The 27715-nt window shown below is 46.8% G+C and overlaps 1 protein-coding gene across 1 annotated transcript; it reads right to left on the bottom strand.

Moving 5' to 3' along the window:
- Window positions 1-820: 820 nt before the first annotated feature.
- Window positions 821-27475, bottom strand: LCMT1 (leucine carboxyl methyltransferase 1). Its single transcript, XM_019541838.1, has 11 exons — window positions 27301-27475; window positions 24785-24876; window positions 24015-24136; window positions 21458-21534; window positions 20772-20833; window positions 10353-10455; window positions 8466-8586; window positions 7189-7290; window positions 6650-6741; window positions 3745-3842; window positions 821-1322 (listed from the first exon to the last, which is right to left on the bottom strand). Exons 1-11 carry the CDS (start codon window positions 27396-27398, stop codon window positions 1300-1302), a joined length of 990 nt encoding a protein of 329 aa, XP_019397383.1. The 5' UTR covers window positions 27399-27475; the 3' UTR covers window positions 821-1299.
- Between the last annotated feature and the right edge of the window lie 240 nt (window positions 27476-27715).

Raw genomic sequence — 27715 nt, forward strand, 5'->3', positions numbered from 1 at the left:
CGCAGGGCATCAGCTAATTATAGCAGCTTGCCTTGTGAGTCAAGAAAATAGCTTGACACAGACACGGCAGCAGAGGAAACTGCAGTCAGCCGTGACTTTGGTGGCACTTTATTGGCCAAGTGAAAAACACAGATGTGGTGAAGTGCATGGCAGGGGGAAGGGGGCCCAGTTCCCTTTGCTACAGTTTTTCATCCCCTCTAGTCATTTCACAAGTGCTACATCTAAAAGCTTCTACCAAGATAGCACCGTTAATCACCTCCCTGCCCCCAGCATACCATACGATGTTACACCGGATAAATGAGTGTAAAACATGAAGATGACTGTGTGTATGTGCATCCCGCTGCTCAAAACATTTTTGTTGAACAAATCTGGGGCAAAATGAAAGCAGCCAGTGACTAAAAAGGTACATTTTCCTTATGAATAAGACATTGGACAAATTGTACATACTAAACATTTATTGCCCTCTTGTAGAACAACTGCAAAACTCAGCTTCAGGCAGAACAGCATTTGAGGGGAGGGTGCTGTGAGATCGGCACGAGGACACGGGTGGAAGCAGCGAGAACCAGACAAGGCTTCATTCCTCACCTTAGCCATCCAGGCTGGCAAGCAAGGCAAGGCAAGGCGAGCCCAGCCCTTCCAAGTTCAACATCCTATTGGATGACAACCAATTCTCCTGCACATTGAGCAAGAGTCAGGGGGCAGGGGCAGGAACCAAGCTGAGGGTTGGCCACCGAGCTGGAGCGAGCCTAAGGAACGGCAAGAAGCCAATATGCCATAAAGAAAAATAAATACATCGGGACAGAAAGAAAACCCCAGCCTCCATGATCAGCTGTAAGCAATGCAACAAAATACCCTTTAATGCAGGCCACAGGCATGACATATCCCGTCTGCCTTTCACAAATGCATTTCACACACATGCCGAGGGACAAGAGAGGAGAAACAAAACACAACTGCTCTCTCGAAGGGCACGAGGGTTTTAAACAGGAGTTATTGACATGGGAAACCCCTCCCACCCCCACCAAAAGCAGTCCAATGCCACGTCCCTGAGAAGAGACGAATCTTGCATCAGAACAAAACCGCTCGCAAAGGACAACAGAGATTTGTTAACACAATGACAAGCCAACAAGAAAGGGTCAGCATCAGCAGCACTGCACCGGTCACTCTCTTTCCACTGGCACTGGGCGGAGGGTGGGCAGGCTGGAGCTTGCACGTGCACAGTCCCATCACTTGTGGGAGCTCGACTCCAGCAGCAGGCGGCAGCTTTGATGTGGGGCCCGGGGTTCCCTCGAAGTGAGTACATTAAAACGTGATGGTTTCAAGACCTGGGTGAAAAGAAAGCGAAAGAGAAAGTGTACCCCCTGCCAAATGCACTCTGCTTCCAGAACAGCCAGAACAGGAGCACAAGGGATGCTTCAAAACCTCTTCAATCGGAAGAGTGGGGTGGGAGCAAAGTAACCTGTATGTTGCAACCAAGAAATAAGCACCAATTCAAAGATTAGGTTAAAATGAAATCCCCCTTACCTGGGCTCCGGACCTCAAAATACTGGGCCCTCCTCCATTTTACAGGTTACCTGTGACTCTCATTCAATGAGCAAAAGAGCCCTGGAAAGGGAGAAGCAGGCAGGGGAAGCATCAAGGCGTAACGGAGAGCAGCAAGTTTTTAGACCCTCTCAGTGCCGCTTCCAGCAGCAAACTGATGTCCTACATGTAGCACCAGACACGGAGAGACCCAGGAAAGAGAAGGGAAGCAGGGCTGACTGACAGCTTGTGGGGCTGGCTTCGGGAAAAGATTTAAGCAAATTACTGTATTTTTTTTTTAAGAGATGGATGCATGCAGATATTTGAAGGGCGTAAAGCAATCTGGAGGAGTGAGAGGATTTCTTTAGGGCAGAGCAGGCAGCTCTGGAGATGGGATGCACCAAGGGCCAGAACGCAGAGCTGCATGCCTGAGGAACTGACCCACGGGAGGAAGGGACGTGCCACTGGCTCGAGACATGCAGATCAGATGGGACCAAGCCCCAGGGCATTCAGGGCGTGTTCAGACACAAGGTGTTGTGCCGTGCAAGCTGCTTCCTGGACCAGAAACGGTGCATGGGGTAATTGGCACGGGGCAGGTGAATGAACAGTGTGAATTACCCCACCCGCAGCACCGTGTAGTCACAGCTTTGCTGCTGCCAGCCTTGAAGGCAGCCATGTGGAGTGGCTGAAGGCACAGTGAGCTTGTGGCCTAGATTCAGCCTCAGATTAGGGAATATCCCTGCACTAACAAGGCAGATAACCCAACAGGCTTTGCCTCTCTCTGCCTTTGATATGCTGCGACATTCAGTCTCTGCACATACAGCTCCTGCTGATAGCATCCGAGCCTCTGACCTGAGGGCAATCTATTGCTCAAAGCATTTCTCTAATCAGATGGAGGTTCCAGTAATGATGGTGCTGTTAAGAGGGGAACTATTTGTGCTTGCTCCTCAAGAAGCAATTCTACAGCATCATCATTTCTCAGCTCCTGTGAGCAAAGGAGAGCCAGCTACCCCAGCAACGTCACATACGGGAGATGGAGAGGAGGGTTCTGTTTAGCAGATGCTGTAGTCAGACCCTATGCTGCAACAGCGCAGGAAGCTAGAGATTCGGTTTCCTGAGCTAGAACAGAAATTTCAGCTGGCTTGGGCTGCCTACCCTTGAGGGGGACCCCTAGGGCTCTGGGCTACAGATAATAAAAGAGCACCGTGTCGCGAGACCACCCCTCAATCTCTCCAACTACAAAATGGTGCAGAGTTTTCTCTTTTCTTTCATTTCTGTTTTCCTTTTCCTTTTTTCCATTTCTCCACTCCCTCTTACACATCCTCTAGAAATTTACTGGGGGCTGAAATAGCTCATTCAGTCTTGCTGAAATAAGTATGCAGCCATGTTAGCAGAGATTACACCAAGCCAGTGAAGAGAGAATGAAAGCTGTACTGAAGCCTGCTCTGCTTCATCTCATGGAGAATTAATTCCAGCAAGAAAACGAATTGCAGAAATCTGGGAATACTCTGACTCCACAAAGGAGCAGAAAACAGTCACTGTCATGAGCAGAGCCTCTGTCCTGCTGCAGTAGGGCACGTGGAGGCTGCAGACACACCATATCCAAAACCAGAGCCATCGGTTAAGCTTTGTTTCTGAAGCACCAGGACATGGATGGTGGCATCAGGCAGAACAGAACTGTACAGCAGACACAGGAAAGCAAAATGCCTTGTAAGACCAGGAGAAAGATCCGAAGCATTGGGCTGAGGGAATCTCTCCCTAGAGGCAGCCTCCCAGGAAACACAGACAGATCTGAATGTTGCGGGAAACATGAAAGGAGCAAAGCCTAAACCAATTAGGAAAGGTGCAGCTCAGTGCTGTCAAGACACTACGGAAGATTGTTAATAGACCTGACAGTCAACGCACGCAGGAGTCTGGAGCCCACTTCATTAGCAGCGACAACATTTAAAACCAGCAGTCGCTTTATGCAGATTCCGTAACACCTTTTAACTTACAAGTTTTAACTCCTTTCTACCTAATGGGCTTTCAGAGGGGGCAATTCAAGTGCCTATACCAACCACGGGGGGCAAGGGAAAGGCTGCTCTTTGTTCCCTGCACAAACACTGGTAGAGCAGCAGCCCCGTCCTGCTACTGAAACTCCTACGGTACATCCTGCTGCTGCACAGACCTCTTTCCCACATATGCTTTAAATAGGAAGATTCACATTCCAAGTTGCAGAGTCCTTACCCAGGTTACTGCTGTCTTTTGTAGCCCAGGAGATGCAGTAGTGCTGCATTAGCTGCTCAAGCAACTCCTTTTCATCTAGGAATTCAAGCCCCTCTATTCTGTAGGGAAATTAAAGAAATGGATTTGAAAACAAGCCCTCAGGGCATTCTGTAACATGCACGTGTTCATCCCACAGCAGCAAGTGGTGCCAGAAATGGCAAGGCCCAGGGAGTAGTCACTTGTATTAACAACTTACCTTTTCCTGTATGAACACAGGTAAACCCACGAAAAGGAAAATGCCAGCATGCTGAGCTAGTATGGGACTAATGACCCATGAAGTGTTCTCTGCCTCCGATTCCTAGGGTTCAGTGTACTGGTGCTAGCCCGCGCTCCTTTATGTCAGAACACTAACATTTGCACTCCACTCTTTTACTTACCACAGGGATGCAATGCTATGGGCTGACAGATTTTGTTTTGCTGTGCAATTCCAGCGTATCATTTTTGATTATTCTCTTCTCAAAGCCACAAATAACCGCCCAGAGAAAGCCAGGGCTTTTCATTTCTTTGCATGCCACCTGGCTCCAGAAAAATCACTCTCCTGCACGGGTGACTGAGCAGAGACCGAAACCTCCCGACTGAGATGTGCAACTGTTATCGTGGCAGGGTTTAGTCCCCAGTTGTAGACCAGGGCACAAAGCAATCACAGAAGGAACACTAGCCCTGCCCCAGATGGCATGCCACCTGACAAGTCCAGCATGTGGTTGGATACCATACACCTTACTCTGCACCAACACAACCACTGAAGTGCTGCTGCTTCCAGTAAGGGACAAGCAATTCCTAGGTGCCCTCGTTAAGGCTGCAAAATCACCAAGGAGGAGGCAACCATGACTACAGAGCAAAATCCAGGTTCTGTAATAAGTTTACTGCAAAAGCAGGAGTGCAGCTCTTTCTAGCTGACAGCCGGCAGTGGGCACTATCACACACCTGGCCAGGAAGTGGTAGCAGGGGCTGGTAGCGGGTTTACCTTAAGCAAAAGGCTACCCCAGGATGAAATGAATGATGGCAGCAGAGAAGCAACAGGTACTCCAGTGTAACGTACATCTCGCTTTGAGGGAGAACTCCCCTCTGGAGTAGAGTGACTTATGCCAGCGTACGACTGAGCGTGGCGTGCCCACTCCACTCGCACTACAAGAGTGAGGTCAACTTATTCCGTGGCAAGCATGTGGTGTGTCCACACCCCCTGGACAAGAGCTGCTATAGCAATAAAAGGCAGGATTATCCTCATGTTGTGCTGAGGGTCAGTGTTGAGCTGGCCTTTTAACTGGCAACTGGGAGAAGCTGAAGAATAGTCCCCGTTTCGAACAGTGCTGTAAAGCACTAAGCGTAGTTCTTCCTAAGAGCCAGGTGGTGAAAATCCACCTGTCACCCTGGCGGAGAATGGCCAACAAATTGTTGACCCTGCCCCTTCCCGTTCCCAATGTGGGAACTCGCCATGGGGCAACGTCTGATCTTGACCAGGGCAGGCTGCCCGGCTGGCTCGGAGCACAGCCCATGGACAACTTCCTAATGGTCCACGCTTCAGATTAAACTTCAGAATAAAAGATTTAAAAATAGGAGACTCCAGTGAAATGGATAAACAAGTGGCCAGCCATCCGTGCAGAAAGCTTACTTAATGAGGCTGCCGGGAGCTTGCTCTGGGAAGAAAGTGCAGTAGGAAGCGTCCCTTCCTGCCTTTTGCTGGCAGAAGTGAATTATTCAACTGTTCAATGGCTTTGCACTAGTGCAGCATGGAGGATCCCTACCAGCCTGCAGCACCACTCTGGAGTTGTTTACCTCCCTTGCGGGGAGTATCGCACCCAGCTCAGAAAAACTAGATCATAACCACCCTGATTACAATTTGGCCAGGAAACAACATTAACCCTTTTGATGTTTCTCTGGGGGAGATTCTGTCCACAGGCACAACTAGGAACAAGGTCTGAGATGCACATCTAGTTCACTGTCACTTGTATGCCTGGTGCCATATGTGTCTGCTTCTCCTAGTGCACTTGTTTGCCTAGTACAACAGAGTACTGCTGGCTTGTTCTAGCACTAAGTTACTCTCTGCCTGGGCTCAGCTATTCTACCAAGCACATAGGGGAGCAGAGCAAAGGCTGACCATTCCCTACCTACCTGTCCCAGAGAAGCTGCAAACAGATTTCTACCCATGCTCAGAGCAAAGACCTGGGCAGTCCCTAGAAGCAGCAAAGGGGGCATGAGCATCCCCCCAGGCAAGCATAGGCATGAAGAGAAACAATTATACTGCTTTAAAAATGGTGGGATGGGGTTCTGGTAGGTCAGCTGGATTGCTGTAACCATCTGGTCTGCCTGCTCCTATCCAGTCTGCATAAGTGGAAGTTACAGTGGGGGCAGCTTCCTCCTGGTTAAATTACCCATTACCACTACTGAAGAACAGAGACAGAGGATGGTTACAGTGGGGTCACCTGATCTGTTGTGCTCATGACAGGCAAGTCTCTCCCCCAGCTCTCAAAATATCCAGTCAAGCCCTGCGGGTAGTTCTTGTACATGCAGAGCTGCAATGGCCAGGGGCTCGCAAGAAATGCTGCAGGAGCCTTAGAGCAGAATTTAGCATTTCTACTGCATCTTTCACTCACGGATCTCTGTGCTCAGCCAGAGGACACCCACCATCCTGGCAGCACACTGCACTGCCATGCAGGGGGAGAAGGGAGAAGAGCAAGTCACTGGCTTGTTAGCAGGGCTCCTGGCATTACCCTTAACGTCCTGCACGCAGGTAAGACTCAGCTACACCCTGCTTCACAGGAGAAAGAGGAGGCTACGTCAACAGCTACCAAACTAATTACTGGAGCAAGCTATCTTGGAAGAGGAGAGCAAAGGTGATTTCTGGCAATCAGCGATGGGTCACCAGTACCTTTTGACATCAGCCTGTGGCAGAGAGCTGTAGACTTTCATCATGTCAATGGCGTTTGCCGCTTCCCAGCCATTTAACAACAATCGCTCCTTCTGTAAAAGAAACAGGAAGCACAGGACTCAGAGGGCTCTAGAGGAGAGTAGAACTATGACTAGTCCCAAGGGCCTCTTGTTCCAAGGACTGTACAGAGCATCTCCTCAACCTGCTCTCCAAAGATGTTTAATGTTCGTTTCTAAGCAAAGCTTGTTTAAGCCAAATGAATACAGAAAACCTTGGTGCTGGGCTAAATTAGGCTGTATTTTGGCTCTACTCCATTTTTCTCATTCGCCACAAACAGCAGATGCCAGTCAGCTCTGATCTGCAGGGTTCACTCCCAGAGGTTATGGGGAATGAGGAGAAGGGAAGAAGCTGGTTTGGGGTGAACAGCCACTGTTCACCGATCTGAGCCTTGCAGCTGCCCCACCCCGAGGAGCAGAGCTGGCAGTTTAGACTAAACAGTGTCGGGTAAGAAAAATGCCCTGTTGCTCTGCACTGCTCACCTGAGACTCTAAGGACCAGCAGACTTCCACGCCAGCCAGGTTGCACTGCCTTCTCTGCAAGTTCTCAATCATAATCTGTCCAAACCGATCAGCCATGTTCACCTGGGGACAACAGGAAGACAAGGTTGGTTTTCATAGAATCATAGAAAATTTGGGATGGAAGAGACCTCAGGAGGTCACATCTAGTCCAACCCCCTGCTCAAAGCAGGACCGGCCCCAACTATATCATCCCAGCCAAGGCTTTGTCTACCTGGGTCTTCAAAATCTCCAAGGATGGAGACTCCATCACTTCTCTATGTAACCTGTTCCAGCGCTACATCACTCTCCTAATGAGAGAGTTTTTCCTAATATCCAACCTCAACTTTCCTTACTGCCACTTGAGCCCATTGCTCCTTGTTCTGTCATCTGCCCCCACTGAGAACAGTCCAGCTCCAGCCTCAAAAGGGACTGAACTACAGCAGAAAGCAATAACTGAACTGAAGCCCTCTTGTTAGCCCCATACATTTATACTGCGGGCAGCAAAAGCCTCATTTGTTCTCCCACCAGCCTGATGTAGCTCTCTCAATCACAGCTACGGCAGTCCTTGGGTCCTCAAACAGGACTTTCAGCAGAAGGAAAGGCCTTGTGGTGATGACAGCTTTTTCTTTAGGAACAAAGCACACTATGAACAGGATCGGAGGACTGCCAGCCCTTTTCCACAGGGACTGCTAAAAGCCTATCATAAAGCAAAGACTTCTGGCTGCTACCAGCTGAGTCTGGGCTCAAATAATTGACCTGAAAAGTCAAAAATTCATTACCCATTCCTTAAGTTACCCAAGCCCCAAAAGGCAACTTTCTGCTGCCACACAGAAAGGCTCATCTTCAGGCTGATACAGGCTGGCAATTTTAATAATGGAGCCGAAGGAGAGATCAGTGACTATCTGTAACCGGCTTGCCTAAGAGTGCTCAGTGCTATTTCCTTCAGCACTGACCCTGGCATCTAGGGCTTCGCAAGAGTCTCAGTCGTTTTGCTTCAGGGAAGCACATGATGGATGCAAACAACATTAGTCAATTATGCTCAGACCATGCATGCCCTGCAGGTTTGCTAACAACTGAAGATGGCCCGAACACCCAAGATCCCCAGCCCAGGTAACTTCTTGAATTTGCACAGCTCTGTACAAGGTCAAAAGCATTCAGCCTCAGAGCCTCCCCTCTCATCCCAGACAAAATCCCCACGGCTTTCTGTGCGCTCTGTGCCAGTAGCTCCGTGCCGAAGAGCTGCATGGGTTTGTCTTTACCTGCTCGTAGTTTATGAACATGGCCGTCTGAAAAGTGCTTGCAGCCCACTTCAGAAGACTTGCAGACTGCTGTGGCGTCATATAAACCAGCACGCACTCCGTGATCAGAAGCGTTGGCAATCTTTAAAATAAATAACACCAAGCAAGAATCATCAGTGACAGACAAGTACTTTCATAAGCACAAATGAACTCGACAGCTCAAGGAAATGAGACATCATCATTTTAACCAAGCAAAGTTTAGGTCTGGGCCCTTAACCCGCATGTTATCTGCACAGGGTACGAAGTACAGGAGTTGTGAGTTTTCCTCTGTGGCTTCCTAACCTTTACCACGCTGCGGCCATATAGTACATCGCTTCTCTCCCCATTCACCTGGATGGAACAGGAAGATGGCCACGATTCCCAGGCCTATTCACAACTCTCGGGCTGAGAATTCATACCCTGTTCCTAACTATTAAAAGCCTGGTAGAACAAGTCAGACATTGAGACAAGATGAATTCCCTGGAATTCAGATAAGAACACAGCAACTCCTTTGAGTAATTAGAAAAAAGGTGGAAACTTTACTTCCACCATCACTTCCTGTCCCTTAGGAGGAGTTGGAGGCTGTGACGACATGGCTTGGGAGAAATACTCATACCCCACCTAATGCACACACAGCCCCTGTTCTCTTATTTTTGAACAGCACTAAAGATATTAAATGCAAGGAGAGACTTTAAAAAGGCAGGGGGAGGAGTGGAGAAATGACCTTTTAAGAACAGCTCTAGTAATACAACTGTACAAATCCCTATGAAAGGCTTCAATAAGTCACATTTTGCTAGCTATCCTTATGATTCAGAAATTGCTTTTCTTTCCCCCTCCACCCACAACAAAAAACCCAAAATCTGCATGAGTAACATGGCCCACAAGTCAGAAGCTCGCTTTTAGTTCTCATTATGAATAGGAACAAGAAGCACTAAAAGCAAAAGGAATTCCACAAGGAGAAGTTGTGTAGGCAAGCAACGAGACAGCGAGCTTCTAAGATGAAAGCATAAAAGATCAGCCTGATACATCCTGCCTACCCCATGTGCCTCTTCTCTGCCAGCTATGCTCTATTTATAACTCTTCGATTGGGAAAGTATGTCCATTACCAACTCTCTGGGATCACGTAGAGAAACTAAAGAGCATAGTTTCTCAGCAACCAAAATCCCAGTCTTTTACCTCTAGGACGGGATCTTGACAGATTCTGCCATCATCCACTTCAGGAAATAAAGAAAAACAGCTTTACAGAGAAAGACACAGAAAACCAGTCACTAAAGTAAAAATCCTATAAAAATATCTTTGTGCATGTTACATTCTTTATTTTATGAGATGACCAACCAGACACACTCACATCGTATCCCCACACACAGTAAAGACAGCATCAAGCAAATAAGTCACTAGATACCCATGGTCATTAATAAGACGCACCTGAAATATAGCAAATATCCAGTTACTAAGAGAGATTGTTCAGATAAGAAATGTTTAAGGAAGTTTTTGAGTCTGTGCTTTTATTTTAAACAGAGTGAGATTTATGAGCACATGCCATGCATGGCCCTTTCAAAGGGCGAACATAATGGTAGCAGTGGTTTTTCCTGCTCCTATGGGGGTTGATGTTCTGGGGTAGGAAGAACACAAGTCTCATGGAGTGGGCTGCATGGGGAAGGAGCACAGACCCATGCAGGCAAGGACTGCGGTAACAGCCTGCTCAGCTCGGGGAAGCTACATGCAGTGTTGGAACAATTCCTTCTGCTTAAAAGGCTTGGAACAAGGTAACCATGGAAATAGCATAATAAAAAATGGATGCAGATACTGTGTGCCCCAACCCAACTTCACCAGTACATTTCCATAGGCCTCTGAAATCAATCATCTTACTGTGTATCCATGTTAAATTTCTTTAGTTTTTCCTCCAGCTCAGATGAGCTTCTGAGATCTGCTCCAATGATAGAATATCGACAGGAATCTAGGGTGTGAGCATCTGCAAATTCAAGACAGCATAAAGATTAATGGCTGAGCTCTTGATAAGAAAAGGACATTGAGATTATTGAACTTTTAATGAAGAAAGACATGAACAATCTGAGAGCTCAAATTTGACCTACTGTCTGTTGAAGTGAACAGCAGTCTGAAAACTTCCCTCTACAAACCAAATGCTGCAAATGACAGTTATTGATATTTATACACTGCGATGCATTGGCACGAGACGTGGCAAACCTGGGTTTCTTGCTTCTCTGACTACAAGAATGCGGAGAGGTAGTTTCAACTGTTGCCATGGTTTCAGGGAGGATGGAGAGAAGAGAAAGCATAAGGATAGCAGGCTGCATCCAAAGAGCAGGAGACAAAAGCAAAAAGGGAGAGGCTTTGCCCAAAAGCTTGACTCCGTAAACCCCCAGGTGTTTCCCCAGCACATTCTGGTTTACTATGATTTTGAGTTTCTCACAAGTTAGTGATGGAAAAAGAGCACAGCTGAGGTGAAGGGCAACATACTGTTAATGTCAGAAAAAGGGATCAGACATCGCATTTAGTTCCTATACTGTCTAGTCTTCCCTGAGTAAGTGAATAAAAGGAAAGGGGTTTTGTAGGAGCAAAGGTGCTCCATGAAAACACAAGAGCAGCCGAATCACGATGTGATAAATGTCATCTCAGTCCTGAAATCAAGACACTGACAGGCTTTTACACTAGCAGTAGGCTCCTGGGCATGGAAGCAAGTCAAATTATTCTTGCATCCAGTTCAGACCCAAGATAGTCACCAGTGAAATCACTCCACAAATTACAACTGGGCCTGAAAAGGGTCTTGTAAAAGCACCCTGGAAAGAAGTGGCATTTGACGCACACCAGGTACAGAGTCAGACGGCTCTGCTGGTCGATTTATACACCTGCTACAGTATAAAGCAGAGGACAAAACAGCACATTGTTCCCCCCGTCGAGCAAGAGAGTGACAGCCAGAGAGCAAGCAATAAAAATAGGTAAAGCAAACAGTGGAAAAACCCAGAGCAAGAGATTCCAGTGGCCTTGTAGTGCTTGGTCAATACACACACCTGCAATATAGCTCATTGGCTTTGGCTTTAGTCCACCTGGAAGCCTGCAGCATCGCTGCAGACAGACACTGCCTCTGTATTTCAGTATAGCAGCAGGTGTGGAAAGCCAGGTAGAGCAAGAGCGGGCAGTCAAGTGGTTGGAGACGGGAGAACTTGTTCTCCATTTCAGAAGAGCAATAACTGAGAAGCAACTAAACTCAAGAAATGCCTCAAATGCTCCGACTGGCACCACTCTGCCTAGCTGCCAAGTGACCAGCCTTCCCAACGGGCACCTGCGAAGTCGAACGCTGCTATTCCCAGCACAGTCTCTGGAGAAAGAGGCAAGTGCAGAACAGCTCACTCAAAGGTAGGAGAAGTCAGGTAAAAGTGGGGCACATCATCTGCAAGCGATTCAACATTTGGAAATCACCCACATGCTCTTTAAACACCACTCTTGCTACCCCGACCACCGATTTAGGTCTTTATACCAGGGCCACAAGTGTGCAGCCCTTGGATAGCAACGAGTCTGCTCAGCGATGCAAGAATTAGTTCAACTTTGCTCTCCACACAGAAGACAAAAATAAATGTCAGTCACCCCAATTAGCAGTGGAGTTAATGCAATTCCTGTGTCCCACTTCATCAAACTTGGGCACATTCAAGTTTGTCATTCAAATCAAGTTTAAAGCAGCAAGAACAAATGGCACGAAGGTTCAAATAATGGAAACAGCGGTCACCTAGACAGAGGGTGCGTCTACATGAGATAATTTACTGCGCAGTAGAGCTAATTACTGCACAGTAAGTGTCTACAGCTACACGTGCAGATGCTTACTGAGCAGTAATTGGCTCTTATCGTGAGTAAATCTACTAACTGCAAATGCAAGTAGCAAATTTACTTGAGATTAGCAATGGTGCAGTAGCACACATGCAGACCCCTGACTGGGATCAAATCTGCTCCTGGTCAGCTAGGGGCAGAAGATTGTTCCCTGTCCACAGGAGCTGCCCTGGCAGCATGTAGCTCCCAGCCCATTCTCTGCAATCCTGGGGCCAGGGCTAGGAGATCCTTGTCTCCTAGCTCAGGCCCACAACCACGTGATGATCTCCCAGCCAGGGCCAGGCTCCGCAACCACAGGATTCAGGCTGGAAGAGAACGGAAGAGAAGGATCTGCCAGCACCAGCCCTGTGATCATGAAGCTGGTGCTGGGAGATAAAGATCTCCCAGCCCCTGCTCCCTACCCACAGCACTGCTAGCTACCCCTCCCCTGCAGCTTCTTCCAAGTCTCTTGCCCTGGAGCTGGGGCCAGGAGTTCCCTGCTGCCAGGGCAAAGAGACACTGTCCCCGCCCTGGCAACAGGCAGCTGGGGGGCGGGGGGGCAGGGAACAGCCAAAACCCAGGGGCTAGCATACAGGAGGAACCCAGAGCTCCCCCTGGCTGCTGCAGAGACAGTGCAGGGCCAGCAGGGGTGGAAGCAGATTGCTGCCACAAACAGCAAATCTGCTCCATAGACCCTGCACATGTAGACGCCTGCCTGGGAGCATTTACTCGTGTGTAACCTGCTCCCGGATCTAATGCACATGTAGACACAATCAGAGATAGCATTAAGCCAAAAAATATGCAAATAAAGGGCATATGGCTTTCTGCTGCTCCTTACTGTCCTTCACCAACAGGAAAGTTCAACTTCTAGGTTAACAATTCTTCAGCAGTGCCGTTCTTAAATCCATAGGCATAATCCAAGATAATAAACTGAGTTCATTAACTTAAAGGCTGGGGAAAAAAACCTCATAAACTGCAGTTGAAACAGAAACTGTACTTCAAGAGGTTCTCTCAAAAGATAAGGTTGCATACGCAACCTTGGCAATTCCATGTTGGAAATATTTAATGAGAAACTCGCAGGCAACTGAATCCCTCTACTGCAGTACACGACAACCCTCAGACAGTGTTACCCCTGGCCTCCTAAAATGGTAGCAAGACTGCCCTCTCTTCACAAAAAAACCATTCCCACCTCAATTTTTATAAGACTGGGTAACAAAGTATAGGAGAGGAGGGGAATTCTGCTTATGCTCAGGATGGTGCTGGTTGGGCCCAGTTTAGATAGTCTGGGTGCTGCCAGCACTCTAAAGAACAATTTAGAACAAAAGTCAAGGAATCAGGATTCGTTTTGGAGGTGTGTTTTTTGCTGGAGGAGGGGAAAGGAAAGGAGAAGCTGGGAAAGATACAACACAGAACCACAATCTGGTTACAGCTAAATTCATTATCGTACTTTTTGAGAAAGCTTGAGGGGGGACCTTAAGGCTAGGTTGGCTCATAGACCATATTCATGATTAAGGTTAAGAAGGGTTTCAGGCCTAGGCGTTCTATAGCTTTTCACAATTTTAACAATACCCCAGCAAAATGGTCTGCTACAGACATAGGAATCTGTTCAGGAATCAGCTCTATTCCTTCCCCCCAAAGCCTCCTGCCTCTAGACACAATTGTCTCCCTTCTGTGTCCAATGCCTACTGCCATCTAGTTCTCTTTCCTCGGATTCATCCAAGTAAGATGCGCCTGGTCCATGGTGCTTTCTGTCAGCTTCACTTGCCTCTCATCTTTGACTGCAAACATTTTGCAAAGGTTGCAAATTAGAAACAAGTAATGCATGTTGGATTCTCTTTGGATGTTCCATTTTCAGGTGACAGTGCCTTGAATAGGTTTCGTTTTCTTCCTTGCTCCTGGCAAAAGTTTGTAAAGAATGCTTGGACTAGTGAGGAGGTCTTGAGAAATGAAGCACAAGGGTGAAGTGAAGCTGTTTTGAAAGTGAGACTAGACAGAAGTGACATGAAGAGTCCCTGAAAGGGAAGAGCTTTTAGAAACAAAATTCCTTGTAAGGTTTGTCTTCCATGTCTATGGGATTCTGCCTTAATAACAAGATGTGGTAAAATTTTAGAGAAATTTGGCAGCTTAAGAGGTGAACAGATGAGAAAATTAAAAATTAGGTAATACTTTTCTACCTTTTTAAATGGAAAGCTTAGTGCCCTTTTACAATTATAGAGCAGAAACTCACCCAAGTCAGGGCAAGGGGCTATACTGTACCTAGGACTCCCAGGTGTGTGACCAAAAGTCAAACCTAGGCCATAAAGAGCTTAGAAATAGTGCAATGCTAGCTTATGATCTTTGAAACCCTGATTGCATAATTTAACAGCCATTTAGAGATCTGCATATTTACAGCCCATGCCAGTAAAGCAACAGTGATTGGAAAGTATTTTAGAACAATCCATTTCTACAGTGCAGCACAAGAAAAAGCCAATGGCAACATCAAGGTGTCGCAGTCACCTGATCTGTATTGGTCTGAGCCTTGAAATTTGCAGACGAAAAGTTGCAGTTTTCCAGCTTTCACTGTGCCCTGCTTCTCCTAAAGCCCCCCCCCGTTTCACAGCCAGGCTCTGACTGTGCTCTATGCGAAGGGAAAGCTCACGCAGCCTCTCCACAACCTAGAATTACATGGAAGGGAGGTTTACTTTCCAGGAATGATTTTGCTGTTACCTTGATTGCAAATCTCCGTCCCTTGGCAGAGTTCTTGAGCCATTTGGTTCCTCCTGCTCGGACTCAACCAGGCCTATCTGCACTGCTCTAGTGCCGACATGACCATCTTGCCCCTGCCATGCTCTGGCAATGTAATCCATTTAAAGCAGAATTTCACTGAGGCTTTTAGCACAGCTGAACAACTACTGATGGTCTCTTCTAGAGCACAGCGGTGCCGGAGGCTTTACTTTGCAGTACTCTCAGCTGAGGTTGCAAACGCCAGAGTTAAAACTGCTTACCTTCACCTATCTTTTATAGAATCAAAGAAATGAAGGGCTAGAAGGGACCTCAAAAGATCATCGAGTCCAACTCCCCTGCTCTGGGCAGGAATACAGAGAGATCAAATGATCCCAGCAAGGTGTCTGTCCAGTCTCCTCTTGAAGACTTCCAAGGTTGGGGTCTGCACCACCTCCATGGGAAGTCTATCCCAGATGCTGGTCACCCTTACTGCAAAGAAGTTGTTCCTTACCTCCAACCTGAAACCATCCTCTTGTTTATGGCCATTGCTCCTTGTCATCCCTTGGGGCACCCTAGCGAGCAGTTTCTCTCCCAGCTCCTGATATTCACCCCTCACATACTTACAGATGGCCATCAAGCCCCCCTCAGTCTTCTCTTCCCCAGGCTGAACCATCCCAGATCCCTTAGTCTTTCCTCAAAAGGTTTGTCCTCCAGGCCCTTGATCATTCTTGTGGCCCTTCTCTGAACCCTTGCAAGATTCTCCACGTCTTTTGTGAAGTGTGGTGCCCAGAACTGGACACAATACTGCATCTGGGGTCTCACCAGCATTGAGGCCAGTGGAAGTATCACTTCCTTAGCACTGCTCGCAATGCATCAGCTGATGCATCCCAGTGTGCTATTAATTCTGTTGATCACACTGTTCCACTGGAGGCCAATGTTCATCCTGTGATCAACCATAACCCCAAGCAGGGGCGACATGTAAGGAGTGCACATGCAGCTCCTGAGCGTGGTGGTGCATCCTCTACAAAAACCCCAGTGTCGGCGGCTCCAGTGGGCGGTTGCCGCTTGCCACACCGCTCCCCCACCCACACCGCTGACAGCATCTGTGGGAGCTCCTGCTGCCACCGTGCCCCCCCCCAGGCGCCAGGGGGATGCATCATTCATGACCCCGAGGTCGCTTTCAGCTGTTGTGCTGACCAGGACATCTCCTCCTAACCTATATTCATGTTGCTGGTTACTTCTCCCCAGATGAACCACTCTGCATTTATCCTTATTGAACTGCATCTGGTTCCACTGTCCACCTTTCCAGCTTGTCCAGATCTGCATCCTATCCCCTAGCATGACTGCTTTTCCCCATAACTTAGTATCATCCACAAACTTGGCCAGTGTGCTTTCCACATCCTCATCTGAATCGTTGATAAAGATGTTGAACAGCCCAGGGCCAAGAACCAAACCCTGCGGGACACCACTGGCCACCTCCTGCCAAGGCGACAGACCCATCCACTACCACTCTCTGGGTTCAATCCCTTAGCCAGTTCCCAACCCACCTGACTGTAGACTCTGCCAGCCCACAATCCCCCAGTTTTCTTTAAAAGAGAGTGATGAGAGACTATATCAAAGGCCTTTTTACAATCCAAGTATATGATATCAACTGCATGTCCCACATCTAAGCGGTTCGTTATTTGATTGTTTCCTTTGGGTCTGGTATCCCTCAGCTCCCTCCTCATATTGGGCATATTCCCTTTCATTGCGCGCAACATGCCACAAGACTTTTTAGATGTGAACACACCACACTTATCCCCCCTGTAATTTTGAGGAAGGAAGTACAAGCACAAGCATTTTAAACATGGGTGCCACTGCTATAATTAAATGCTAGTATTAGATGCCTTTGATTGCCTCTTGCCCTTACTATTATAATTACGCCCCACTTTAGAAGGATGTTATGTTACTTGTTTCATCTGCAAGCAAAATCTTTTATCACTACGTTAACTTGGTGACGAGAGCAGCATTTCAGCATCTCAGGTACATGTGAGGGAACAGCATAACCCCTTCCAGAAGGATTCTCAATTACTCACAGTTCTGTTACTTAGCATAACACTTCCCTTGGAGCCCTTCCAAGAGGAATCAAGCACGGATCTGATCTACTTAATGCATTTTCATTAGGAGTTTCACTCTAAAACATATACTGGACTTTCCCAGTTTTTCACACAATAGCTTCCTGCAAAGTATTAGCACACAAGCTTTGGAGACTTCCTCACTTTTTACCTAAGTAGTAGCTTTCTTTGCATTGGTACTGAGTTGGTGTTTTGGTAAATTGGCTTTAACATTTTTTTTTAGTCGCGACTGCCCCGTGCCCTGAAGAGCTGATTCTCTCTGAATCACTTGCACACAGTATGACCCCAAGTTACTTCCACAGAATAAATAAAAGCAAAAAGTTAAATAGGATGCCTAGAAACAGATACAGCACTTGAGCTCTGGTTTTTATTGATCTGACTCAGGGGTCAGTGATTTTTACTGCAGCGCTCCTCACCAAAAATGCTCCCTGAGAAGCAGGACTTCAGCTCATAGCTTGAATGCAAGCCTGAGAGGACCCCTGAGCATTTGTTTGAGGCAGATTACACACCACTGGTGATTTTCTGAGAGTAAATCAAACTGATTAATAGGGTTTAGCTTGCTGTACTTCATCATTACAACAATTGGACCCGCCAGCTAACATATGGTGGTTTTGGAGTCTTAAAGCAACCACCAAAACAGAGGAAGGAATTGGTTTTATAGCTACAAAGACACAGAGCAGATGGAATTTCAAGTGAAAAAATTTCTGTCTGTAAGGGGTTTTTTTGGTAGCTTCAAACTCACTGGTACAAATATATATTCATCTTTAAGCTATCGACTTACCTCTGCCAAACGGGTATTTAAGAGGAGGCTTGATGTACACCTTGCTGGGGTGTTTGACCCCATGGCAGGGGGTCGGACTCGATGATCTGCTCAGGTCCCTTCCGACCCTAGAAACTATGAAATGCCAGACCACAGCAGCTTTTATGCTCCTTCCAATTTACTTATTTATTTATTTTTTTTATAAAGGGCACTTTTTTATTCTCATTTCCAGATAATTTTGAGATGTTTGGGACTGGAAAAACTGTTTCTGGCCCATACAATCTGAGTTAGATTCACACATCCATCCAGTTATAGTGAAGTTTCAGAGTACGTGGCATCGCCTATCTCTCTGCAAGACTCATGCTTAGCCAGAATACATTTCTTCTCAGTTTTCATAGTCATGCTTACCAGCTGGGGTGACGAAAGCTGCATGGTTAGGAGATCGTCACAAGAGTTTACTAATACTGACAAAGCAGCAAGAGGTGAAGAACAACCTTCCTAACATTCATGACTTTTCCGAAGGTTACCACATGGATCCAAAGCTTCAAGAGAAGTCTCATGGGATCCCGTACATTCAAGGGAACAAACATCGCAATGTCATAGCATAGAGGCTCCAAATTGCTATACAATTCACAGCAAGGCATTGAGCTCCTCCCTGAAGATGTAAGATTTCAGTACAGGAAAACGAAGCTATTTGACAACAAGCATCTTCTTGCTCCATTTAGGGGCAAAAAGCCCAGAGACATCCACACTCCAGTTGCAATCTATGCAGTCTAGAAGGCACAAGGAGGAAACAGATGCTGTCCTGAAGCCAAGAAAAATCCATTTGTTAGCACTTGTCCTAAGATCTGAAGCCATTTAGTTCTTGTGGGACGAAAAGCATCAATAGGACAAGAGTCCCATCAGAAGGCATTTCATCAATTCAGGTGGCAGATACTAAAGCAAACATATCAGGAGTGATTTGTGTATAAGAAGTAACAGCAGCGAATTGATTTAAGATGAAAAATGTTATCCAGAAGTGCTGAATGTCAATACTACAAAGGTTAGAGTAGAGATGACAATAAAATTCCCCTATCCCCAGAGGATGCTCTTCCATTATGCCCCATTAGGATCTCTATGACAGTTGGTATTTCAGAAGATGCCAATTTAAGCCAGGACTTCTTCAAAGATTTCTTTGCTTGTTCCAATATTTAAATTCTAGAAACAGCCACAGGCTTTAATATGCCAACGGCTGAACCAACCTAGAAAACACAGCCCCTGTTCCAAGAGAGCTAAAAATACAACACTGAACAAGAAGATGAACTTAAATTTGTTTTGGAGAAGCAAACCAAGAGTCAGTTCATGTAGTAGTGACATATTAACTACAGTAATCTGGCAATCATATAGAAATGATAGCAGCCATTATACAGTAACTAGCACCAGCTAACAGATCTTGATTACAATATACTGCAACAACATTAAGATGGGTATGCAATTACACTTGCTTTCTTAGTACAAATCTGTGCTGCACTGACAATAACAAGCATTATAGAATACAAAGTTCATCAGCCAGCCCTTAACTTTTTTAGGGGTGATTTACAACTCAACCTATTTTCTCATGTTAATCTCTAGTAGCAGGGGAGGGCTTCTGGCCCATCAGAAGCATCACCCCACAGTCAGTAAGAAACCCAGGCTACCTCTTCCCCCTCACTGGAAGAATCAGAAAAAGCTTGTTGACATCAGGGAGTTGGGGCCTACCTATTCCCCCTGAGACCCAAATTCACAGCACTTCAAGGGACATATACAATGTTGGTTAGTTAAAGCCTAAGATCCTTTAAAATGCACCAGTAACAAGTATCCATTCCAGTGGCTTTGTGGCGAGATCCAAATTCAGATGTTCAAGGGATCTCTAGCTGGCAATGCCAGGCAGCCTTTGAAGACAGAAGCACCTGTTGGGACTCTCTTTTCCAGAGTCCAGCCATGCAGATGGCCATACCCAAGTCTGGTGTTTCCTAGCCAGAAGGAAACAGAACTGTTCCTACCAGGGAGTTTACTGCTGAATCCCTTCAGTGAAGTTATCATGCAGCTATTCTTGCTGAAGGAGATTAGCTTTGGGTGAAAGAATGCCACAAGCACAAGAGTGCAGCAAGAACACTGTGAGCACTATGCATCCTTCTTCTTTCCAGAGTCTGTGGGCACGGCTCAGGCAGCGCCCCAACACCCAAAAGCAAAAGGATGCATTTTGAACAGTGATCCTGGCACAGAAGCAGGTTTCACTAAAGACCCAACCAAAGCAGTATGCTTTCTGCTGAGCAGGTAGGAAAGCCCATTCTGTGGAAGCAGCGTGCCCAGGCTACCAGGGAGGTAGTTGTTTTGGCACAAACAGAACAACAGCTGTGAAAGGGAGGCTTTTTAACAGGGAGTCCAGCTCTCTCTTAAGACCAGAACTTGAAGAAACCAAGCACAGGATGCAAGGACTAGCCTTGACCTTTGAGAATGGACAACGCAGACTGACTGTATTGTGAAAATATAGATAGCAGCTACAGATAAACACTTGAGCGATTAATGAAACAAAGAGGTAGGGATAACAGCCAACTGATTCTTGACGCAAGCTACTGAACACGTGATCGCTTACAATATTCTTCTCTTTCCAAGAATTAGAAGAAAGCATAACCATTAAATTACATTGTGATAAAGGCAGGGGGGAACCCTCTGCAACAAAGTCAAGGCCCCTTGGAGAGAAGACATTTCTAACATGACAGGGGAGCAAATAAAAAGGTTGATAAGAGGAAGAAAAGAGCTCTCCTTTCCCCCCTTCTCCCCCAACATTTAAAATATGTTAAAAGTCTGCCCACATACCAAAGTGCAGAGATTTAAAAAGTGTTTCAGTGCATCGCTGACAAGATGACTCACCTATTAAGAGAGACTCCCCTGAATGGGATTCCATAATTGGCTTTGACAGGGGAGGTTTTGATCTGTGGGAGAGGAAAGCAGCGAGCAGTTAGCTGGTTTAAAGGTGCTGTCATTTTGTCACAAATTCAAAGGACTGGAGAACTTGACTGCCCTCTCCTGGAAACAGATACACCTGCATTTAGCTTCACCACCGCATCTGTTTACTGTAGATTTGTTCTATAATTAAAAGGACAAGAGACAAGTTCAACTAAGAAAAGCCCCACGCTGAGTCCTAGCAACTCTGAAGCCTTGATACAAGCTCTTGCCATTTCTTGACAAATCCAGGCACTCTCTAAATTCCCCATGGCCCTCAGTTTATGAATGAGTTGCTTCTTCTCTCCAGCTCCACCACCTTCAAGTATGACCCTGGGAATTTGCTACCTCCTTCCAAGTATTTTCAGAAAGAAATGGTAGAGCCAAAAAATTTTCACTCCCACACATTCAGAAATAATTTAGGAGCCTTTCATTCATTTGATTAATGCACATGAGTTAGACTTCAGGCTGTCCACTCACTTTCATAATTTAACTCCTACAGACTAAAGCTTTGTTGAGGAAACACAGTTATCAATACAGGAGGCTTGTACACAACACATCTTGCTGTATTTGTAGAAACAGTAAGTTGAGCTTCATATAGCTAACCCACTTACTTGATGTTATATATTTTTCTTGTAACTATCGTTGGGAAATCCACTTCAAAATATTTTCTAGGAAGAAGATTTTCATCCTGGAAATTAGAATAAAAAGAACAACATTGGGAAATATGAATATTTCAAATGAGAATTTCATTTATTTCTCCCCAGAATTGTTTTGTTCCAAGTCGCATCATTTTTTCCAGTTCATTGTCCTTTAATGTACAGAAATTGAATAAATGAACTAAAAATTAGAGAACATTAACATAACCTCTAACAAAAAGAAAACAAATTTATCAGGCAAATAATCTGGCAATCCAAGCCACAGCTTGATCACCATCCTACTGGCAATTGCTCCACAATACATTATCAGGCTACAGTATTCAACAGCCCATTGCAGCAACAGGTAAGTTTTCTTCATGGCCTTAACTATACGTCACTCAACATAGCTTATGGAAGCAAACAGGAGCATTGCATAGGGATTCATACAACCATCTTATATTAGTGTCCTCATCTTCCCCACCCCCAGCTCCAAGACACAATCACTGTGCACCAAACCTGTTGTATCTCAAAAACCCAAAGACTTGGATTTAGTCCTAGACAACAAGTGTCTACTCAGAAAGCCACGGCTCCACAACCTGTACACAGACTGGCAGTTTCAGAGGTCTGTGCTCCCTGTTACCATGAAGTGTCTCCAGATCCAAACCAAGGCACCCAGACTAGACAGCATGGGAAAGTTTGCACAGCTCCTTTGCCTTGGCTGCAGTTCTGCTGTGAACAGAGGTGTCTTGGCAGCTCCGGAGCTGCCAGTCATGTACCTTTCTAAATGCAAAATTAATAGAGTTGTGTTAACTACTGCTCCATCACTGAAGACTACCATTACCCTTCTCCTACACTAGGCCCACTGGACAGGAAGAAGGGAAAAGAGAGGGAACAAAGATAAAATTAAAGGCTTTGCTCTTTGTTAAGACAGTTTTGGTAAAATGTTGTTCCAACAAAGCTGTAGCATGAGTTGCTGCTAGTCAGCACTTCATACATTTTTTTTTTAAACAAAGCATATTCACTTGATAATCATTTGGGGCCTTGTTAAATAAGCCTAATCAGTCCAGGCTGTCTTCCAGCAATCAGTTTACATTCATTAGACTTAATTCTGAGGAGTGCTAAGCAGCCTTTGTTCCTACGAGAGTTGGAAAGACTAGAGTTTGTGCTTACACAGAGTAATATCAGAATACCTGCATCTAGCCCAGACAGATTCTAATGGCTGGGGCACACGAGCATGTTACTGCAAGTTACTGCTTCACCTCAGGTCAGCTGCTCTGTGATAAAGGGTGAGAGCACATCAGTGGACCATTAGAGCAGAACAACTGATAAACTATGAATCCCCACTCATTTACCACCAGTCATCAGCTCATGAGTCTATGTCCTAAGTAATGACAAAGCAGAGTTAGGGAAGGTGATATTCAGCATTTTGTTTGCTCTGCCTTAAGACCCTCAAATCTCTCTCTTTTGTATGACATTTTAGGATTACAATATTCATAGATCAGTATCTAAATTTGATAACTCAGGGATAGCTGCATGGATTTTAGATTGCCATTAAATGATCTAACTGGGCAATCGTTCACAGTGTGTGGCACTGTCTGAAAAACTGCACCACAATCACAACCCAGACTCTCTCTGATTTTCCATTTATGGAGTAGGTGCCCACATTTTCCTTGAAGTGTCAGGATGCAATTCAGGGAGGACCAAATCTTTCTCAGTAGGTAAAATAAAAGCAGAGAGAAGGGAGAGGTTATATATTTCATAGATTTCTAGGGTCGGAAGGGACCTTGTAGATCATCGAGTCTGACCCCTGCTCTAGGCAGGAAAGAGCGTTGGGGTTACTGAATTGCGGTGGTCAACTTACCACAAATGAGATTACTTAACTGCAGTGGTGAACCACAGGTAAAATGGGGTTACTTAACTGGGGTGGCCGATTTACTACAAGTGGCATGAGCAGCCTGTGTGTGGGGGACATGGCAGATGAGGGAAGGGACAGGCAGCATGGTGGCAGACAGGGCAGGGAGCAGAAAGCAGAGCAGCAGATCAGGCAGAAGGCAATCAAAGAGGCACTCACTGAGGGGGCAAGGCTAATTTGTGGTACACCTGCCAAAAGGTTTGGCTCCACAGTTACAGATGATGAGATAGTCAAAAGGAATAAAGATCTAGGACTTCTCTGAATGACCACTAGAGGTCACATTAGATGCACCACATGCCCCAGACAGCACTTCTGGGCAATAAAACATAATAGTTTCTTAGGGGATGTTTATAAGGCCCAGTGTGTTACTAGTAGGAGACACCTTTGCTGGCCCAGATTCTGGAAGCAAGCTGTCCCCAGGCAGCAGGATAAGTCAGCTCACAGAGCTCCATGCTACCACAGCAAGAAGCTTCCAGGATCCAAACTATCTTCTTTATCTCCGCACTGCACTCCAACGTGCAGTGTTTGAACACTCTGCAAGAAAGGAGGTCAGAAGATAGCACTTCACATATCTGCAAAAATCTTCATTCAGCTACTGTCATTATTCTGATCTACCATCACCTTCAGCCTCCAGAACATGGTGTCCATACCAGCACCAAGGTTTATGACTTGGCAATTGCATTCTGTCTTCTTTAAAAAAGCCTTGAGCAGGTGACTGATCCCATGGACACGAGCGTAGTACCCTGCAAAAGAAAAGCCAGTTGTTTTCTTAACTATAACCATTTGTACCCAGGAACGTTACCGGCTGGTCAACCTGCCCTTGTATTCTTAGTTCTCCTCGCAAATGTTCTGTGTGTCTCCTGAGCTGGAGCTGGTTGGAAGGGCTAACATATTTCCCTACCAGATGTGCAGGACTAAAAAATGATATACAATTATTAATGGAAGTTGATACCCAAGAGCTGCAAATTTCAGTGTAAGGAAGTTCCCATCATGTTTTGTCTTAGCAGATGAGTTTTGGCTGCTGCTCAAGTCATGTCTGCCTGTTTCTACTTGAAACAATTAACTACCTTGTCCTTGAAAGCCATAGGTCATGTCCAGGTTCTGGTGTCTTTGGGCAGCATGTTATTTTTCAATCAAGCTGTTGCACTGTGTTTATAATACAGATGACGAGAGTGTTCCCATACACACTGCAGTTTGAAATGCAATGTTTCAAAAGTGAAGATCCAGCGTGTAAGTCTCAAGACTACAGAGTACGCATATCAACCCATTACACGCTTCCTAATCATGCGCTATGACATCCAGTATAATGCAATAAATCTTCCTGCTACTCTTCAAGAAACCCCCATGTTCAGAGAATGAAGATATAGACAGACATTCACATGCTAACTTGCCTCTATTGATTTCAGGTGCTTTCCTTTCTTTTGCCTGTCTCACAAAATACTGGATGTAGGGGTCCTTCCAGTAGCCGACACTGACAGCAAATCTGACAAACGGTGGCGAAAAGAGAGGATTACCAAAGACAGACATCAAATTTATGAGACTATACCCAGACAGACAAATTATCATCAAGGGTGCCCAGCCCACTCCTTCACTGTTGTACGTCCGGGTGAGAAACTTAAAACACTGCTGAATACCTGAAACTATATGAAATCATTCCAAGTAGAAATGGTGGTGGCCACCCTATTAAATAGTAACTTGTGCTTCTCTCTGCTTTGGAAATGCCTCGGGGGAGACTGGAGCAAGACCTGCCCCCTTAAGGCTCAATCAGCAATGAACTTTTGCTGTAGATCTAAAATTCTCAGGATTGCACATCATGCTCTAACCAGACCTGTGGACTATTTGCACATATACTAAAACAGGAATGGGCAATTATTTTGGGCAGAAGGCCACTTACTGAGTTTTGGAAGGCCATCGAAGGCTGCATGACAGGCAGCCAGGGGCAGATAATTATTACATTTTCTAAATGTTTTAGGGGCTCCGCGGGCCGGATAGAATGGGCTGGTGGGCCATATCTGGCCCGTGGGCTGCATTTTGCCTGCCCCTGTACTAAAACCTTTGGACAACTGGTCTCCAAACCTGTGTTGACCTAGGAAATAATGCACTGTGGGCAACATCACTTTTTGCTTTTATGTTTCTTTAGTTTGACGGGGATTTAACCAAACAATGTTAGTGAGGGGGGTTGGGGCGGGGACATTGCCTGCAGGGCCTGCAGGCCCCAGGTTCAGTACGACTGCTCTGCATGGCGCCATAAAACAAGGAGGAAATAAGTGTGTAACACTGCGATAAGGACAACAAGGATAGGACACAGACCACAGCAAAAGGTTCTTCAGAGGAAACTATTGTGACAATTCCTACTACTCCCTTTATTGTGCATGCTCTCTCTCATACTTGCACTTAAAAGGAGAATTTTTTTTTCTTTTAAGAAAAGGACTCAAAGATGTGTCCCAAACCTTGGAACAGTGAAAATCTCTCTGCCCCAATGTCCTGCCCCTCCCATCAGGGAAGGTCACCCGCAATGTAAGTGACTTATACAGCACCGGATTACATGTAATCGCACAATACTGTTACAGATTCCTCGGTTCAATAACTTTGGAGAATGCAATTTACTGCACCCATTTTGCAGGTTTTATTTTTAAAATGGCTCTTATCCACCCTGGGGCATTTGTCCCTTTCATCTTTTCCATGGATCTTTTGATGAATTTGCCCTTCTCACCCTCTCTCTCTTTGGCCTGCCTTACATTTCATCCAGCCTTTTTGCTTCCCATAGCTTCATTCTCCCATTCCGCTACTCCTGCCCAAGGCTCCTGTTTTCAAGCCTTCCTCCCAATCAGCAGTTCCTGGTGCTGCTGCTTTTTTTCTAAGCATTCAAGAGAGCAAAATTCATCTTACACTTGTTATTTTCACTGCCGAGAAAGGTCAAGAGCTCTGAGTCACAGCCCAGTGGGCCACACGACTGCCCAGCTCCAGGCCCAGCTCAGCTTTGCAAATGTTTTGTTAAACAAACAGAGTTTTGGGTTCCACTGAAGCCAGTGGCCTGGGCCCAGGAAGAAAAATCTCCCCCTCGCCCCAAGGGACCGGAGGTTCGAAGCGCTGCCAACCTAGGAAGAGGGCAGTACGCTACACACCAACTATGGCTACAAATCCTGATGTCACGTTTGTCCCAGCACAATCCATTTTATCCTGGGACAAAGTGCAATCGCTCGGACGCTCACATCCCTTGTCCCAGGATCAATCCTAAAAAGTTTGCAGGAGATGAAGCACGGACACTTTATCCCGGTATGCTGCAAAGTGCATCCGAGCACTTATCCCAGGATGGCTTCACTGGATCAAGGGCATTTAGCTACTTGCGAAACCCCAATTAGATGGGCCAGGTGTGTACGCGCCAATCTGGGACAAGAACATAAGAACTGCCATGTACTGCAGAGGCTGGAGGGAGAGTGACCAGGGTGCAAGCCGGGATTTCCCCTGCTGCTCTCCCCCTTGCTGCCTCCGGCACTGAGGTCCAGGCGGGGCCGATGCAGAGCCTGTGCCCCTCACTCCCTGCTCCAGAGGTCCCTCTCCTCCAAGCCCGTGTCCAGCCCCTTGTGAATCAGCTCCTCCCGCGTCTGCTGGCAGCCAGCTCCGCCCCGAGCGACCCGCTGGGCGGACAGGAACGGCCTGGGCTCGCTTCACCGCTGCTGTCAGGTGCGGGATGCTGCTGTCCCAGGGCAAACCCAGCACAGCAGCTTCACGGGCAAGGGCAACGTCTGCTCCCAACAGGGATGCACATGTGCACGCATGCGCACAGGTATGCACGCGTTCACACACAGTATGCACGTTCACACGCATATAGGCACACGCGGGGTGCACATGCACACAGACAGGTCCAGGTACACGCACGACACCCGGCCCGGCCCGCCCCCGGTACCGCTTGCAGACGGAGGCGTCCTCGCAGGTGCCGCGCACCGCCTCGTCCGCCTCGTCCGCGCTGCCCGCGTGGAAGGGGTCGCGGCCGGGGGCGGCCATGGCAGGCGGCGGGAGGCAAGCCGAGAGGGGACATGGAGCTGAGCGCGACCGGCTAGGCTCGGCTTCCGTCCCCCACCCGAGCCGCGGCGCTTCTCATTGGCCAGCGGCCTAGGAGCGCCGCGCCGGCGCCTGGAACCTGAGCACGCAATTGGGTAGCTGCGCTGTCAGCTCCCATGCCGTCCAATAGGAACGCGGTACCCCGGGAAGCCCTGCCCAAGGGAGGTTAAGGTGCCGGGGGGGACTCTGGGAGTTGTAGTCTTTGATCCCCGGAGCCTGCCTAGCCGATGCACCTGCTTTAGAACACCAGCAAAGAGGCA

Source organism: Crocodylus porosus, unplaced genomic scaffold, assembly GCF_001723895.1.
Source record: "Crocodylus porosus isolate Cpor-Errol unplaced genomic scaffold, CroPor_comp1, whole genome shotgun sequence".
NCBI classification, from domain to species: domain Eukaryota; kingdom Metazoa; phylum Chordata; order Crocodylia; family Crocodylidae; genus Crocodylus; species Crocodylus porosus.

Coding starts and splice junctions, on each gene's coding strand:
- LCMT1 (XM_019541838.1), bottom strand. CDS start 27,398: ATGGCCGCCCCCGGCCGCGACCCCTTCCACGCGGGCAGCGCGGACGAG. Junction 24,877..27,300: donor GACGCCTCCGTCTGCAAGCG/GTACCGGGGGCG, acceptor ACCGTTTGTCAG/ATTTGCTGTCAGTGTCGGCT. Junction 20,834..21,457: donor AGAAAAATATATAACATCAA/GTAAGTGGGTTA, acceptor CCTCTCCCACAG/ATCAAAACCTCCCCTGTCAA.